This window comes from Pseudophryne corroboree, chromosome 4 (assembly GCF_028390025.1).
Source record: "Pseudophryne corroboree isolate aPseCor3 chromosome 4, aPseCor3.hap2, whole genome shotgun sequence".
Classification (NCBI taxonomy): Eukaryota; Metazoa; Chordata; class Amphibia; order Anura; family Myobatrachidae; genus Pseudophryne; species Pseudophryne corroboree.
Genome location: NC_086447.1, coordinates 860,056,847 through 860,075,149, shown reverse-complemented (window position 1 = coordinate 860,075,149; position 18,303 = coordinate 860,056,847). Strand labels below are relative to the sequence as shown.

General features: G+C 48.4%; 1 protein-coding gene across 1 annotated transcript in view; it reads left to right on the top strand.

Annotated features, from left to right (window-relative positions):
• Positions 1-18,303, top strand: part of GTF2A1L (general transcription factor IIA subunit 1 like) — a 431,363-nt gene that overhangs the window by 85,638 nt on the left and 327,422 nt on the right. Inside the window, exon 3 of the mRNA XM_063918693.1 lies at positions 12,073-12,196. Within this exon, the coding sequence (XP_063774763.1) occupies positions 12,073-12,196 (124 nt within the window). The remainder of the gene's footprint in view (positions 1-12,072; positions 12,197-18,303) is intronic.

Here is an 18,303-nt window from a genome sequence, read left to right as displayed (position 1 = left end):
CCGTGGGTGTACCAGTCGATGTATGTGTTCCTTCCTCTGCCTCTCATACCCAAGGTACTGAGAATAATAAGAAGGAGAGGAGTAAGAACTATACTCGTGGTTCCGGTTTGGCCAAGAAGAGCTTGGTACCCAGAACTTCATAAAATGATCTCAGAGGACCCATGGCCTCTGCCGCTCAGACAGGACCTGCTGCAGCAGGGGCCCTGTCTGTTCCAAGACTTGCCGCGGCTGCGTTTGACGGCATGGCGGTTGAACATCGGATCCTAAAGGAAAAAGGAATTCCGGAGGAAGTCATTCCTACGCTGGTTAAGGCTAGGAAAGATGTGACCGAAAAACATTATCACCACATATGGCGAAAATATGTTGCTTGGTGTGAGGCCAGGAAGGCCCAACGGAGGAATTTCAACTGGGTCGATTTCTGCACTTCCTACAGTCAGGAGTGACTATGGGCCTAAAATTGGGTTCCATTAAGGTCCAGTTTTCGGATCTGTCGATTTTCTTCCAGAAAGAACTGGCTTCACTGCCTGAAGTTTAGACATTTGTTAAGGGAGTGCTGCATATTCAGCCCCCTTTTGTGCCTCCAGTGGCACCTTGGGATCTCAACGTGGTGTTGGGTTTCCTAAAGTCACATTGGTTTGAGCCACTTAAAACCGTGGATTTGAAATATCTCATGTGGAAAGTGGTCATGCTGTTGGCCTTGGCTTCGGCCAGGCGTGTGTCAGAATTGGCGGCTTTGTCATGTAAAAGCCCTTATCTGATTTTCCATATGGATAGGGCAGAATTGAGGACTCGTCCCCAGTTTCTCCCTAAGGTGGTATCAGCTTTTCATTTGAACCAACCTATTGTGGTGCCTGCGGCTACTAGGGACTTGGAGGATTCCGAGTTACTGGACGTAGTCAGGGCCTTGAAAATATATGTTTCCAGGATGGCTGGAGTCAGGAAAACTGACTCGCTATTTATCCTGTATGCACCCAACAAGATGGGTGCTCCTGCTTCGAAGCAGACTATTGCTCGCTGGATCTGTAGCACAATTCAGCTTGCGCATTCTGCGGCTGGACTGCCGCATCCTAAATCTGTAAAAGCCCATTCCACGAGGAAGGTGGGCTCTTCTTGGGCGGCTGCCCGAGGGGTCTCGGCTTTACAACTTTGCCGAGCGGCTATTTAGTCAGGGTCTAACACTTTTGCAAAATTCTACAAATTTGATACCCTGGCTGAGGAGGACCTTGAGTTTGCTCATTCGGTGCTGCAGAGTCATCCGCACTCTCCCGCCCGTTTGGGAGCTTTGGTATAATCCCCATGGTCCTTACGGAGTCCCAGCATCCACTTAGGACGTTAGAGAAAATAAGATTTTACTCACCGGTAAATCTATTTCTCGTAGTCCGTAGTGGATGCTGGGCGCCCATCCCAAGTGCGGATTGTCTGCAATACTTGTATATAGTTATTGTTAACTAAAGGGTTATTGTTGAGCCATCTGTTGAGAGGCTCAGTTATACTTCATACTGTTAACTGGGTATAGTATCACGAGTTATACGGTGTGATTGGTGTGGCTGGTATGAGTCTTACCCGGGATTCAAAATCCTTCCTTATTGTGTCAGCTCTTCCGGGCACAGTATCCTAACTGAGGTCTGGAGGAGCCAGTGCACACCAGGTAGTCCTAAAGATTTCTTTAGTTGTGCCCAGTCTCCTGCGGAGCCGCTATTCCCCATGGTCCTTACGGAGTCCCAGCATCCACTACGGACTACGAGAAATAGATTTACCGGTGAGTAAAATCTTATTTTCTTCCGCTGGAAAAGGCTCTGGAAATCCAGAAAATTGTAAAACAGATATTGGAACCATCGAGTGTGTCGATCCATCGGTTGTTGGGGAAGATGGTGGCGGCCTACGAGGCCATACAGTTTGGCAGGTTCCATGCCAGAGTATTCCAGTGGGACCTGTTGGACAAGTGGTCGGAGTCACACCTACACATGCACAGAAAGATAATCCTGTCGTCAAAATCCAGGATTTCGCTCCTGTGGTGGTTGCACAGCTCTCACCTGATAAGAGGGACGCAGGTTTGGGATTCAGGACTGGGTCCTGGTAACCACGGATGCAAGTCTCTGAGGCGGGGAAGCAGTCTCTCAGGGACAAAACTTCCAGGGACGTTGGTCACATCAGGAAGCCTGCCTTCACATAAATGTGCTGGAGCTAAGAGCCATTTACAACGGCCTTCAACAAGCGGTACATCTTCTTCAAGACCGTCCCGTGCAGATGCAGGTGGACAATGCAACAGCAGTCGCATACATAAACAGGCAGGGCGGAACGAAAAGCAGAGCGGCAATGGCAGAGGCGACAAAAATCCTCTGCTGGGCAGAAAAACATCTACAAGCTCTGTCGGCAATATTCATTCCGGGAGTAGACAACTGGGAAGCAGACTTCCTCAGCAGACACGATCTCCATCCAGGAGAGTGGGGCCTCCACCAAGAAGTCTTCGCAGAGGTGACAAGTCTTTGGGGAGTTCCTCAAATAGACATGATGGCGTCTCGTCTCAACAAGAAGCTTCAGAGATACTGTTCCAGGTCGAGAGACCCTCAAGCAGTAGCAGTGGATGCACTGGTGACCCAGTGGGTTTTTCCGTCAGTGTTTGTCTTCCCTCCACTTCCACTGATCCCAAAAGTACTCAGGATCATAAGGAAAACAAAGGTTCAAGCAATCTTCATTACCCCAGACTGGCCAAGGAGGGCTTGGTACCCAGATCTTCAGGAGTTGCTCATAGAAGATCCTCTGCCTCTTCCTCCTCGAGAGGACCTGCTGCAGCAGGGGCCGTGCGTGTACCAAGACTTACCGCGGCTACGTTTGACGGCATGGCTGTTGAGTGCCGTATCCTAGCCAGGAAGGGTATTCCCAAGGAAGTCATCCCCACCCTTATTCAGGCCAGAAAGGGAGTAACGTCGAAACATTACCACCGTATTTGGAGAAAATATGTGTCTTGGTGTGAATCCAAGAAAGCTTCTATGGAAGAGTTTCACTTAGGGCGTTTTCTCCATTTTTTGCAGGATGGTGTGGAGGCGGGCCTCCGATTGGGATCAATCAAGGTCCAGATTTCGGCCTTGTCATTGTTCTTCCAAAAACAATTGGCCTTTCTTCCAGAGGTTCAGACCTTCGTGAAAGGGGTTCTGCACATCCAGCCTCCATTCGTGCCTCCAGTGGCACCATGGGACCTTAACGTGGTATTGCAGTTCCTTCAATCGGATTGGTTTGAGCCTCTACAAAAGATAGAGTTGAAGTTTCTCACTTGGAAAGTGGTGATGCTTTTGGCTTTGGCATCTGCAAGACGGGTGTCTGAATTGGGGGCCTTGTCTCACAAGACCCCTTACCTGATCTTCCATGAAGATAGGGCAGAGCTGAGGACTCGACAACATTTTCTTCCGAAGGTGGTTTCATCTTTCCACATAAACCAACCTATTGTAGTGCCAGTAGTTACTGACACATTCACGGATTCAAAATCTCTAGATGTGGTTAGAGCTTTGAAAATCTATGTTGCTAGAAACAGAGGCTCTGTTTGTCCTGTATTCTCACAACAAGATTGGGTGTCCTGCTTCCAAGCAGATTATTGCACATTGGATCAGAAATACAATTCAGCAAGCTCATACTACGGCTGGATTGCCGTTACCGACGTCGGTGAAGGCCCACTCCACTAGGAAGGTGGGCTCATCCTGGGCAGCTGCCCGGGGGGTCTCGGCATTACAACTTTGCCGAGCAGCTACTTGGTCAGGGTCAAACACATTTGCTAAGTTCTACAAGTTTGACACCTTGGCCAATGAGGACTTAAAGTTTGGTAAATCGGTGCTGCAGGGTCATCCGCACTCTCCCGCCCGTTCTGGAGCTTTGGTATAGACCCCATGGTCTTGATGTCGTCCCCAGCATCCTCTAGGACGTATGAGCAAATAGGATTTTGATAACCTACCGGTAAATCATTTTCTCCTAGTCCGTAGAGGATGCTGGGCGCCCGTCCCAGTGCGTACTTTACCTGCAGTTTAGTTATTAGAGTTACACAAGTTGTGTTATCTTAGTTTTCAGCATGTTGCTGCAATTGGTTCATGCCTGTTGGCGTGTGTTATGTTGAATGCCATGTTGTGCGGCATGGTTGAGGGTGTGAGTTGGTAGATATCTCACCACTAGTTAAGTAATTCTTTTCCTCGAAATGTCAGTCTCCCTGGGCACAGTTCCTACAACTGAGGTCTGGAGGAGGGGCATAGAGGGAGGAGCCAGTTCACACCCAATGAAAAGTCTTTAGAGTGCCCATGTCTCCTGTGGATCCCGTCTATACCCCATGGACTTGATGTCGTCCCCAGCGTCCTCTACGGACTTTGAGAAAAGGATTTACCGGTAGGTATCAAAATCCTATTTTTTTCCCCCCCTTGAGTATTAGGAAATACAAGTAACTACAATTGGAGTTTAACTCGGAAAGCTTTGGAGAATTCTGGTGTTCCTTGCGAGAAGCCTCGCCTTGTAAGGGGAGCTGTGGAAGCTTTCGCTCCGTTTTCAACAATAGATCTTTGAATCAGGATGTTAAACTTTTTTAACCGTTAAAACAAGCAATTTCAACTAATTGGATGACCAAAGTGACGTGCATGTTCCTGGTCAGAAACCACCCCTCCGTTTAATGTTATTTGGTCTAAGCAGTAACAACCTTCACACGGATATACCTTTTAAAAACAAGTCGCTGCCACCATGCTTATAAACCGTCTACAGAGGGCTGTTTAGCCTTGCAGCTCATTATTGCATCTCTTTGTAACATCCATTGCCAAGCCAAGCTTCATCATGCATTTCATATGGCTATTTTGTATTCACTGATTATGTAATGAAAGTAGGAAAAGTCTGTTTTTGTTACTTTGGGGCTTGACCAAACATTTTCAAATGTTTGAAACCAGGGACAGAAGTTAGGAGTCGATACCAGAAATCTGTAAGAAAGTACTTGTGGCATGTAGAGAGATGTTAGGCTGAGGGGAACGGGTGGGGGTGAGGGATTTAGGGTTAGGCTCCACTGGGGAGGATTAGAGTTAGACTGAGGTGAGCCAGCATCCCGACTGACAGTCACGTGTATGTATTCCATCCTAGGACCTCCACTGCAGTTGTTTAGAAAAACTTCCTCCATTCAAACGAGGAACACTGTGCTCAACCATGGTGCTACATTGCACTTTATACCATAAAAGCATACCTTGGACCACCATCCTCCTCCCCAGCTGCTCTGTAATCTGAGACTGCTACAGACCAGCCCTCCGTTTCCTAGGACAGCTGACCAGGAATGTGACCGTAAAGACATTTAGAAGCTTGGTACAGGAACAGTGGGCATGGTAATTAATAAGTAAAGACATATCACATTACACTATAGGTGTGTGGCCAAGACTAGTGAAAGGCTTTCCTGCACATCCAAGGGGCTGGCTTGTATGGTATGCTGTCGTTATGTCAACGTTTACAATGGCAATAATCAGAAACTTGACCGTTATGATGCCAACACGGACAACGTCGGCATCTGTAGAATGTCGACATACTGCAGGGACTGGAGAGCTAGGGTTAGGTAACGGGAGTGGAGGGAGGTTGGGCACTAGGGAGAGGGTTAGGGTTACAGGTTAGCAATACTCACAGCTTTAGGTGCTGCAGGATCAGATAATGTGATACCCCACATTATTATTATTATTATTATTATTATTATCCTTTATTTATATGGTGTCACAAGGGTTTTGCAGCGCCCAATTACAGAGTACATAAATAATCAAAACGGGAAAACAGCAACTTACAGTTGATGACAGTATAGGACAAGCACAGGGTAAATAAACATAGCTACATCAGCAGATGACACTGGAATAAGTATCAGGTGGCAGAAGACTGCTGGATTTGGTGTAGGTGAAGATTGTTAAAGTAAGACAAAGGATAAGCACATGAGGGAAGAGGGCCCTGCTCGTGAGAGCTTACATTCTACATGTTGTGCACTTCTGCATTAGAACATAACCAGCGCAGATTGAAAAAGATAAACCACATATATGTAAAATAAGATTTTACTTACCGATAAATCTATTTCTCGGAGTCCGTAGTGGATGCTGGGGTTCCTGAAAGGACCATGGGGAATAGCGGCTCCGCAGGAGACAGGGCACAAAAAGTAAAGCTTTTCCAGATCAGGTGGTGTGCACTGGCTCCTCCCCCTATGACCCTCCTCCAGACTCCAGTTAGGTACTGTGCCCGGACGAGCGTACACAATAAGGGAGGATTTTGAATCCCGGGTAAGACTCATACCAGCCACACCAATCACACCGTACAACTTGTGATCTAAACCCAGTTAACAGTATGATAACAGCGGAGCCTCTGAAAGATGGCTTCCTTCAACAATAACCCGAATTAGTTAACAATAACTATGTACAATTATTGCAGATAATCCGCACTTGGGATGGGCGCCCAGCATCCACTACGGACTCCGAGAAATAGATTTATCGGTAAGTAAAATCTTATTTTCTCTATCGTCCTAGTGGATGCTGGGGTTCCTGAAAGGACCATGGGGATTATACCAAAGCTCCCAAACGGGCGGGAGAGTGCGGATGACTCTGCAGCACCGAATGAGAGAACTCCAGGTCCTCCTTAGCCAGAGTATCAAATTTGTAAAATTTTACAAACGTGTTCTCCCCTGACCACGTAGCTGCTCGGCAAAGTTGTAATGCCGAGACCCCTCGGGCAGCCGCCCAAGATGAGCCCACCTTCCTTGTGGAGTGGGCCTTTACAGATTTAGGCTGTGGCAGGCCTGCCACAGAATGTGCAAGTTGGATTGTGCTACAGATCCAACGAGCAATCGTCTGCTTAGACGCAGGAGCACCCATCTTGTTGGGTGCATACAATATAAACAACGAGTCAGATTTTCTGACTCCAGCTGTCCTTGCAATATATATTTTTAATGCTCTGACAGCGTCCAGTAACTTGGAGTCCTCCAAGTCACTTGTAGCCGCAGGCACTACAATAGGCTGGTTCAGATGAAATGCTGACACCACCTTAGGGAGAAAATGCGGACGAGTCCGCAGTTCTGCCCTGTCCGAATGGAAAATCAGATATGGGCTTTTGTAAGATAAAGCTGCCAGTTCTGACACTCTCCTGGCCGAAGCCAGGGCTAGAAGCATGGTCACTTTCCATGTGAGATATTTCAAATCCACCTTCTTTAGTGGTTCAAACCAATGAGATTTTAGAAAGTCCAAAACCACATTGAGATCCCACGGTGCCACTGGAGGCACCACAGGAGGCTGTATATGTAGCACTCCCTTAACAAAGGTCTGGACTTCAGGGACTGAAGCCAATTCTTTTTGAAAGAAAATCGACAGGGCCGAAATTTGAACCTTAATAGATCCCAATTTGAGACCCATAGACAATCCTGATTGCAGGAAATGTAGGAATCGACCCAGTTGAAATTCCTCCGTCGGAGCACTCCGATCTTCGCACCACGCAACATATTTTCGCCAAATTCGGTGATAATGTTGCACGGTTACTTCCTTCCTTGCTTTAATCAAAGTAGGAATGACTTCTTCCGGCATGCCTTTTTCCTTTAGGATCCGGCGTTCAACCGCCATGCCGTCAAACGCAGCCGCGGTAAGTCTTGAAACAGACAGGGACCCTGCTGAAGCAAGTCCCTCCTTAGAGGTAGAGGCCACGGATCTTCCGTGATCATCTCTTGAAGTTCCGGGTACCAAGTCCTTCTTGGCCAATCCGGAACCACTAGTATCGTCCTTACGCCTCTTTGCCGTATAATTCTCAATACTTTTGGTATGAGAGGCAGAGGAGGAAACACATACACCGACTGGTACACCCAAGGCGTTACCAGCGCGTCCACAGCTATTGCCTGCGGATCTCTTGACCTGGCGCAATACCTGTCCAGTTTTTTGTTGAGGCGAGACGGCATCATGTCCACCATTGGTCTTTCCCAACGGGTTACCAGCAAGTGGAAGACTTCTGGATGAAGTCCCCACTCTCCCGGGTGAAGATCGTGTCTGCTGAGGAAGTCTGCTTCCCAGTTGTCCACTCCCGGGATGAACACTGCTGACAGTGCTATCACATGATTCTCTGCCCAGCGAAGAATCCTTGCAGCTTCTGCCATTGCACTCCTGCTTCTTGTGCCGCCCTGTCTGTTCACATGGGCGACTGCCGTGATGTTGTCCGACTGGATCAACACCGGTTTTCCCTGAAGCAGAGGTTCTGCCTGGCTTAGAGCATTGTATATTGCTCTTAGTTCCAGAATGTTTATGTGAAGAGACGTTTCCAGGCTCGTCCATACTCCCTGGAAGTTTCTTCCTTGTGTGACTGCTCCCCAGCCTCTCAGGCTGGCGTCCGTGGTCACCAGGATCCAATCCTGTATGCCGAATCTGCGGCCCTCCAATAGATGAGCACTCTGCAACCACCACAGAAGAGACACCCTTGTCCTTGGAGACAGGGTTATCCGCAGGTGCATCTGAAGATGCGACCCTGACCATTTGTCCAACAGATCCCTTTGGAAAATTCTTGCGTGGAATCTGCCGAATGGAATTGCTTCGTAAGAAGCCACCATTTTTCCCAGGACTCTTGTGCATTGATGTACAGACACCTTTCCTGGTTTTAGGAGGTTCCTGACAAGCTCGGATAACTCCTTGGCTTTTTCCTCCGGGAGAAAAACCTTTTTCTGAACCGTGTCCAGAATCATCCCTAGGAACAGCAGACGAGTTGTCGGCATTAACTGGGATTTTGGAATATTCAGAATCCACCCGTGCTGTTTTAGCACTTCTTGCGACAGTGCTAATCCCATCTCTAGCTGTTCTCTGGACCTTGCCCTTATTAGGAGATCGTCCAAGTATGGGATAATTAATATGCCTTTTCTTCGAAGAAGAATCATCATCTCGGCCATTACCTTTGTAAAGACCCGAGGTGCCGTGGACAATCCGAACGGCAGCGTCTGAAACTGATAGTGACAGTTTTGTACAACGAACCTGAGGTACCCCTGGTGTGAGGGGTAAATTGGAACGTGGAGATACGCATCCTTGATGTCCAAGGATACCATAAAGTCCCCCTCTTCCAGGTTCGCTATCACTGCTCTGAGTGACTCCATCTTGAACTTGAACTTCTTTATGTACAGGTTCAAGGACTTCAGATTTAGAATAGGCCTTACCGAGCCATCCGGCTTCGGTACCACAAAAAGAGTGGAATAATACCCCTTCCCTTGTTGTAGAAGAGGTACCTTGACTATCACCTGCTGAGAGTACAGCTTGTGAATGGCTTCCAAAACCGTCTCCCTTTCGGAGGGGGACGTTGGTAAAGCAGACTTAAGGAAACGGCGAGGTGGATCTGTCTCTAATTCCAACCTGTACCCCTGAGATATTATCTGCAGGATCCAGGGATCTACCTGCGAGTGAGCCCACTGCGCGCTGTAATTTTTGAGACAACCACCCACCGTCCCCGAGTCCGCTTGAGAAGCCCCAGCGTCATGCTGAGGCTTTTGTAGAAGCCGGGGAAGGCTTCTGTTCCTGGGAAGGAGCTGCCTGTTGCTGTCTCTTCCCTCGACCTCTGCCTCGTGGCAGATATGAATAGCCCTTTGCTCTCTTATTTTTAAAGGAACGAAAGGGCTGCGGTTGAAAAGTCGTGCCTTTTTCTGTTGGGGAGTGACTTGAGGTAGAAAGGTGGATTTCCCGGCTGTAGCCGTGGCCACCAAATCTGATAGACCGACTCCAAATAACTCCTCCCCTTTATACGGCAAAACTTCCATATGTCGTTTTGAATCCGCATCGCCTGTCCACTGTCGCGTCCATAAAGCTCTTCTGGCCGAAATGGACATAGCACTTACCCGTGATGCCAGTGTGCAGATATCCCTCTGTGCATCACGCATATAAAGAAATGCATCCTTTATTTGTTCTAACGACAGTAAAATATTGTCCCTGTCCAGGGTATCAATATTTTCAATCAGGGACTCTGACCAAACTACCCCAGCACTGCACATCCAGGCAGTCGCTATAGCTGGTCGTAGTATAACACCTGCATGTGTGTATATACTTTTTTGGATATTTTCCATCCTCCTATCTGATGGATCTTTAAGTGCGGCCGTCTCAGGAGAGGGTAACGCCACTTGTTTAGATAAGCGTGTTAGCGCCTTGTCCACCCTAGGAGGTGTTTCCCAGCGCTCCCTAACCTCTGGCGGGAAAGGGTATAATGCCAATAATTTCTTTGAAATTATCAGCTTTTTATCAGGGGCAACCCACGCTTCATTACACACGTCATTTAATTCTTCTGATTCAGGAAAAACTATAGGTAGTTTTTTCACACCCCACATAATACCCTGTTTAGTGGTACCTGTAGTATCAGCTAAATGTAACGCCTCCTTCATTGCCAAAATCATATAACGTGTGGCCCTACTGGAAAATACGGTTGATTCGTCACCGTCACCACTGGAGTCAGTGCCTGTGTCTGGGTCTGTGTCGACCGACTGAGGCAAAGGGCGTTTCACAGCCCCTGACGGTGTTTGAGTCGCCTGGACAGGCACTAATTGATTGTCCGGCCGTCTCATGTCGTCAAACGACTGCTTTAGCGTGTTGACACTATCCCGTAGTTCCATAAATAAAGGCATCCATTCTGGTGTCGACTCCCTAGGGGGTGACATCCTCATATTTGGCAATTGCTCCGCCTCCACACCAATATCGTCCTCATACATGTCGACACACACGTACCGACACACAGCAGACACACAGGGAATGCTCCTAACGAAGACAGGACCCACTAGCCCTTTGGGGAGACAGAGGGAGAGTTTGCCAGCACACACCAAAAGCGCTATATATAACAGGGATAGCCTTATAATAAGTGCTCCCTTATAGCTGCTTTATATATATCAAAATATCGCCATAAATTTGCCCCCCCTCTCTGTTTTACCCTGTTTCTGTAGTGCAGTGCAGGGGAGAGACCTGGGAGCCGTCCTGACCAGCGGAGCTGTGAGAGGAAATGGCGCCGTGTGCTGAGGAGATAGGCCCCGCCCCTTTTCCGGCGGGCTCGTCTCCCGCTATTTAGTGAATCCAGGCAGGGGTTAAATATCTCCATATAGCCTCTGGGGGCTATATGTGAGGTATTTTTAGCCTTTATATAGGTTACATTTGCCTCCCAGGGCGCCCCCCCCCAGCGCCCTGCACCCTCAGTGACTGCGTGTGAAGTGTGCTGAGAGGAAAATGGCGCACAGCTGCAGTGCTGTGCGCTACCTTTAGAAGACTGCAGGAGTCTTCAGCCGCCGATTCTGGACCTCTTCTGACTTCAGCATCTGCAAGGGGGCCGGCGGCGCGGCTCCGGTGACCATCCAGGCTGTACCTGTGATCGTCCCTCTGGAGCTGATGTCCAGTAGCCAAGAAGCCAATCCATCCTGCACGCAGGTGAGTTCACTTCTTCTCCCCTCAGTCCCTCGTTGCAGTGATCCTGTTGCCAGCAGGACTCACTGTAAAATAAAAAACCTAAGCTAAACTTTTTCTAAGCAGCTCTTTAGGAGAGCCACCTAGATTGCACCCTTCTCGGCCGGGCACAAAAATCTAACTGGAGTCTGGAGGAGGGTCATAGGGGGAGGAGCCAGTGCACACCACCTGATCTGGAAAAGCTTTACTTTTTGTGCCCTGTCTCCTGCGGAGCCGCTATTCCCCATGGTCCTTTCAGGAACCCCAGCATCCACTAGGACGATAGAGAAAATTGAATGCAAAATTATCATGTGCCCTAATCTGCATACTGTGGATCATATCTGCATTTTTATGTGAATGAGATTGTGAACTTGTGTTACTTGATCTCCTATGAGGAATTATGTGCAGGGTGTGAAAGCTGCCAGTTTCTGAGCTCCATTTGTCAGTAACATTCACAGGTACCAATACAAAGGACCAGGTCACAGATGTTTAAGTTCATTCCGGCCTGATACTCTGGCTTGGGTCTGTATTTAAAGCATCATCAAATAGGTTTGCAGCTTTGAGTTTGGCAGTCACGAGATTGCCCCTTTGTATCCTCGGCAGCTCGCCTATATTTTCATTTCATTTTTATTTCAACGTTGTCTCATTCATTGATGTATTTTGTCCATTGTAGTTGTGGGAAACCAAACTTATGCAGTCCAAAGCTACAGAAGGTTTCTTCAGGGATAACAATACTATGCCTCAGTTTCTTCTTCAGCTGCCGCAGCATTTACATCAGTCCCTTCACACGTCTGCAGGTTGGCACTGTTTTTGTATTGATTTTGTTGTACAATATGCGTTTCATGTGTTTGTACTGTGTGTATACTGGCAGCGAAGACATTTTACTTGTAATATTAATTCTTGTAGATCACTCAGGTCTATTGAGTTCTGCCTCATCCTCAGAGAAACCTGTTTAGTATAATAGTCATGGGGGCTCCTAAGTCGCAGAACACCCTGTCACACAGCCGGTATATCTGGTTGTTGGCTCTGTAGCTGAGGAATAGACCTTTCTCCTTCCTCCAGCCACCTCTGTGAGCCTCATTGCGAAAGACTTGCGGTGCAGACTGAGAGCCGCCATCTGTTACTCATCGGAAAGAGCCTGCCATGGTGTTGAGTTTTACAATTTTTTTGTCACTGTAAAAGACTGATAGTCCCTAGAGACTGATAGCTTAGAGCAAAATAGATCCTAGCCCAAGTACACTTTTATCTGGGATCCGGTCTCTAGGTTGACAGTAACTAGGTCGACCACTATTGGTCGACAGTAACTAGGTCGACAGGTCAAAAGGTCAACATGAGTTTTTCATATTTCTCTAGCGTCCTAGTGGATGCTGGGGACTCCGTCAGGACCATGGGGATTAGCGGCTCCGCAGGAGACAGGGCACAATAATAAAGCTTTAGGATCAGGTGGTGTGCACTGGCTCCTCCCCCTATGACCCTCCTCCAAGCCTCAGTTAGGTTTTTGTGCCCGTCCGAGCAGGGTGCAATCTAGGTGGCTCTCCTAAAGAGCTGCTTAGAAAAAGTTTTTAGGTTTTTTATTTTCAGTGAGTCCTGCTGGCAACAGGCTCACTGCATCGAGGGACTTAGGGGAGAGAAGTGAACTCACCTGCGTGCAGGATGGATTGGCTTCTTAGGCTACTGGACACCATTAGCTCCAGAGGGAGTCGGAACACAGGTCTCACCCTGGGGTTCGTCCCGGAGCCGCGCCGCCGACCCCCCTTGCAGATGCCGAAGATGGAAGAGGTCCAGAAGCAGGCGGCAGAAGACTTTTCAGTCTTCCTGAGGTAGCGCACAGCACTGCAGCTGTGCGCCATTGTTGTCAGCACACTTCACACAGCGGTCACGGAGGGTGCAGGGCGCTGGGGGGGCGCCCTGGGCAGCAATGTATAATACCTTTTTTATGGCTAAATATACATCACATATAGCCCCTGGGGGCTATATGGATGTATTTAACCCCTGCCAGGTCTCAGAAAAACGGGAGAAGAAGCCCGCCGAAAAGGGGGCGGGGCCTATTCTCCTTAGCACACAGCGCCATTTTCCCTCACAGAAATGCTGGTGGGAAGGCTCCCAGGCTCTCCCCTGCACTGCACTACAGAAACAGGGTTAAAACAGAGAGGGGGGGCACTGATTTGGCGATATGACTACATATATTAAAATGCTATAAGGGAAAAGCACTTATATAAAGGTTGTCCCTGTATAATTATAGCGTTTTTGGTGTGTGCTGGCAAACTCTCCCTCTGTCTCCCCAAAGGGCTAGTGGGTCCTGTCCTCTATCAGAGCATTCCCTGTGTGTGTGCTGTGTGTCGGTACGTGTGTGTCGACATGTATGAGGACGATGTTGGGAGGCGGAGCAAATTGCCTGTAATGGTGATGTCACTCTCTAGGGAGTCGACACCGGAATAGATGGCTTATTTAAGGAATTACGTGATAATGTCAACACGCTGCAAGTCGATTGACGACATGAGACGGCCGGCAAACATATTAGTATCTGTCCAGGCGTCTAAAACACCGTCAGGGACGTTATAATGCCCATTTTACCTCAGTCGGTCGACACAGACACAGACACGGACACTGACTCCAGTGTCGACGGTAAAGAAACAAACGTATTTTCCTTTAGGGCCACACGTTACTTGTTAAGGGCAATGAAGGAGGTGTTACATATTTCTGATACTACAAGTACCACAAAAAAGGGTATTATGTGGGGTGTGGAAAAACTACCTATAGTTTTTCCTGAATCAGATAAATTAAATGAAGTGTGTGATGAGGCGCGGGGTTCCCCCGATAGAAAATTATTGGCGGTATACCCTTTCCCGCCAGAAGTTAGGGCGCGTTGGGAAACACCCCTTAGGGTGGATAAGGCGCTCACACGCTTATCAAAACAAGTGGCGGTACCGTCTCCAGATATGGCCGCCCTCAAGGAGCCAGCTGATAGGAGGCTGGAAAATATCCTAAAAAGTATATACACACATACTGGTGTTATACTGCGACCAGCGATCGCCTCAGCCTGGATGTGCAGCGCGGGGGTGGCTTGGTCGGATTCCCTGACTGAAAATATTGATACCCTTGACAGGGACAGTATTTTATTTACTATAGAGCATTTAAAAAATGCATTTCTATATATGCAAGATGCACAGAGGGATATTTGCACTCTGGCATCAAGAGTAAGTGCGATGTCCATATCTGCCAATAAGATGTTTATGGACACGACAGTGGTCAGGTGATGCAGATTCCAAACGGCACAAAGATGTATTGCCGTATAAAGGGGAGGAGTTATTTGGGGTCGGTCCATCGGACCTGGTGGCCACGGCAACTGCTGGGAAATCCACCGTTTTTACCCTAAGTCACATCTATGCAGAAAAAGACACCGTCTTTTCAGCCTCAGTCCTTTCGTCCCCATAAGCATATCTGCCCAGGGATAGAGGAAAGGGAAGAAGACTGCAGCAGGCAGCCCATTCCCAGGAACAGAAGCCTTCCACCGCTTCTGCCAAGTTCTCAGCATGACGCTGGAGCCGTACAGGACCCCTGGATCCTACAAGTAGTATCCCAGGGGTACAGATTGGAAAGTCGAGACGTTTCCCCTCGCAGGTTCCTGAAGTCTGCTTTACCAACGTCTCCCTCCGACAGGGAGCCAGTATTGGAAACAATTCACAAGCTGTATTCCCAGCAGGTGATAATCAAAGTACCCCTCCTACAACAAGGAAAGGGGTATTATTCCACACTATATTGTGGTACTGAAACCAGAAGGCTCGGTGAGACCTATTCTAAATCTGAAATATTTGAACACTTACAAAGGTTCAAATCAAGATGGAGTCACTCAGAGCAGTGATAGCGAACCAGGAAGAAGGGGACTATATGGTGTCCCGGGACATCAGGGATGCTTACCTCCATGTCCCAATTTGCCCTTCTCACCAAGGGTATCTCAGGTTCGTGGTACAGAACTGTCACTATCAGTTTCAGACGCTGCCGTTTGGATTGTCCACGGCACTCCGGGTCTTTACCAAGGTAATGCCCGAAATGATGATTCTTCTTCGAAGAAAATGGACGACCTCCTGATAAGAGCAAGGTCCAGAGAACAGTTGGAGGTCGGAGTAGCACTATCTCAAGTAGTTCTACGACAGCACGGGTGGATTCTAAATATTCCAAAACCGCAGTTGTTTCCGACGACACGTCTGCTGTTCCTAGGGATGATTCTGGACACAGTCCAGAAAAAGGTGTTTCTCCCGGAGGAGAATGCCAGGGAGTTATCCGAGCTAGTCAGGAACCTCCTAAAACCAGGAAAAGTGTCAGTGCATCATTGCACAAGAGTCCTGGGAAAAATGGTGGCTTACTACGAAGCGATTCCATTCGGCAGATTCCACGCAAGAACTTTTCAGTGGTATCTGCTGGACAAATGGTCCGGATCGCATCTTCAGATGCATCGGCGGATAACCCTATCTCCAAGGACAAGGGTGTCTCTCCTGTGGTGGTTACAGAGTGCTCATCTTCTAGAGGGCCGCAGATTCGGCATTCAGGATTGGATGCTGGTGACCACGGAGGCCAGCCTGAGAGGCTGGGGAGCAGTCACACAGGGAAAAAATTTCCAGGGAGTGTGATCAAGTCTGGAGACTTTTCTCCACATAAATATACTGGAGCTAAGGGCAATTTATGATGCTCTAAGCTTAGCAAGACCTCTGCTTCAAGGTCAGCCGGTATTGATCCAGTGGGACAACATCACGGCAGTCGCCCACGTAAACAGACAGGGCGGCACAAGAAGCAGGAGGGCAATGGCAAAAACTGCAAGGATTTTTCGCTGGGCGGAAAATCATGTGATAGCACTGTCAGCAGTGTTCATTCCGGGAGTGGACAACTGGGAAGCAGACTTCCTCAGCAGGCACGACCTCCACCCGGGAGAGTGGGGACTTCATCGGGAAGTTTTCCACATGATTGTAAACCGTTGGGAAAGACCAAAGGTGTACATGATGGCGTCCAGCCTGAACAAAAAACTGGACAGGTATTGCGCCAGGTCAAGAGACTTTCAGGCAATAGCTGTGGACGTTCTGGTAACACCGTGGGCGTACCAGTCGGTATATGTGTTTCCTCCTCTGCTTCTCATACCCAAGGTATTGAGAATTATAAGACGTAGAGGAGTAAGAACTGTACTCGTGGCTCCGGATTGGCCAAGAAGGACTTGGTACCCGGAACTTCAAGAGATACTCACAGAGGACTCATGACCTCTGCCGCTAAGAAGGGACTTGCTTCAGCACGTACCATGTCTGTTCCAAGACTTACCGCGGCTGCGTTTGACGGCATGGCGGTTGAACGCCGGATCCTAAGGGAAAAAGGCATTCCGGAAGAAGTCTTTCCTACCATGGTCAAAGCCAGGAAGGACATGACCACACAACATTATCACCACATGTGGCGAAAATATGTTGCGTGGTGTGAGGCCAGGAAGGCTCCACGAAGAAATTTCAACTCGGTCGATTCCTGCATTTCCTGAAAACAGGAGTGTCTATGGGCCTCAGATTGGGGTCCATTAAGGTTCAAATTTCGGCCCTGTCGATTTTCTTCCAGAAAGAATTGGCTTCAGTTCCTGAAGTCCAGAAGTTTGTCAAGGGAGTACTGCATATACAACCCCCTTTTGTGCCTCCAGTGGCACTGTGGGATCTCAACGTAGTGTTGGGATTCCTCAAATCACATTGGTTTATACCGCTCAAATCTGTGGATTTGAAATATCTCACATGGAAAGTGACCATGATGTTGGCCCTGGCCTCGGCCAGGCGAGTGTCAGAATTGGCGGCTTTGTCTCACAAAAGCCCATATCTGATTGTCCATTCGGACAGGGCAGAGCTGCGGACTCGTCCCCAGTTTCTCCCTAAGGTGGTGTCAGCGTTTCACCTGAACCAGCTTATTGTGGTACCTGTGGCTACTAGGGACTTGGAGGACTCCAAGTTGCTAGATGTTGTCCGGGCCCTGAAAATATCGGTTTCCAGGACGGCTGGAGTCAGGAAAACTGACTTGCTGTTATCCTGTATGCACCCAAAAAACTGTGTGCTCTTGCTTCTAAGCAGACGATTGCTAGTTGGATGTGTAGTACAATTCAGCTTGCACATTATGTGGCAGGCCTGCCACAGCCAAAATATGTAAATGCCCATTCCACAAGGAAGGTGGGCTCATCCTGGGCGGCTGCCCGAGGGGTCTCGGCATTACAACTCTGCCGAGCAACTACGTGGTCGGGGGGAGAACACGTTTGTAAAATTCTACAAATTTGATACCCTGGCTAAAGAGGACCTGGAGTTCTCTCATTCGGTGCTGCAGAGTCATCCGCACTCTCCCGCCCGTTTGGGAGCTTTGGTATAATCCCCATGGTCCTGACGGAGTCCCCAGCATCCACTAGGACGTTAGAGAAAATAAGATTTTACTTACCGATAAATCTATTTCTCGTAGTCCGTAGTGGATGCTGGGCGCCCATCCCAAGTGCGGATTGTCTGCAATACTTGTACATAGTTATTGTTACAAAAAAATCGGGTTGTTATTGTTGTGAGCCGTCTGTTCAGAGGCTCCTACGTTGTCATACTGTTAACTGGGTTCAGATCACAAGTTGTACGGTGTGATTGGTGTGGCTGGTATGAGTCTTACCCGGGATTCAAAATCCTTCCTTATTGTGTCAGCTCTTCCGGGCACAGTGTCCTAACTGAGGCTTGGAGGAGGGTCATAGGGGGAGGAGCCAGTGCACACCACCTGATCCTAAAGCTTTATTTTTGTGCCCTGTCTCCTGCGGAGCCGCTAATCCCCATGGTCCTGACGGAGTCCCCAGCATCCACTACGGACTACGAGAAATAGATTTATCGGTAAGTAAAATCTTTTTTTTTTTCTTTTTTTTTACTTTTTC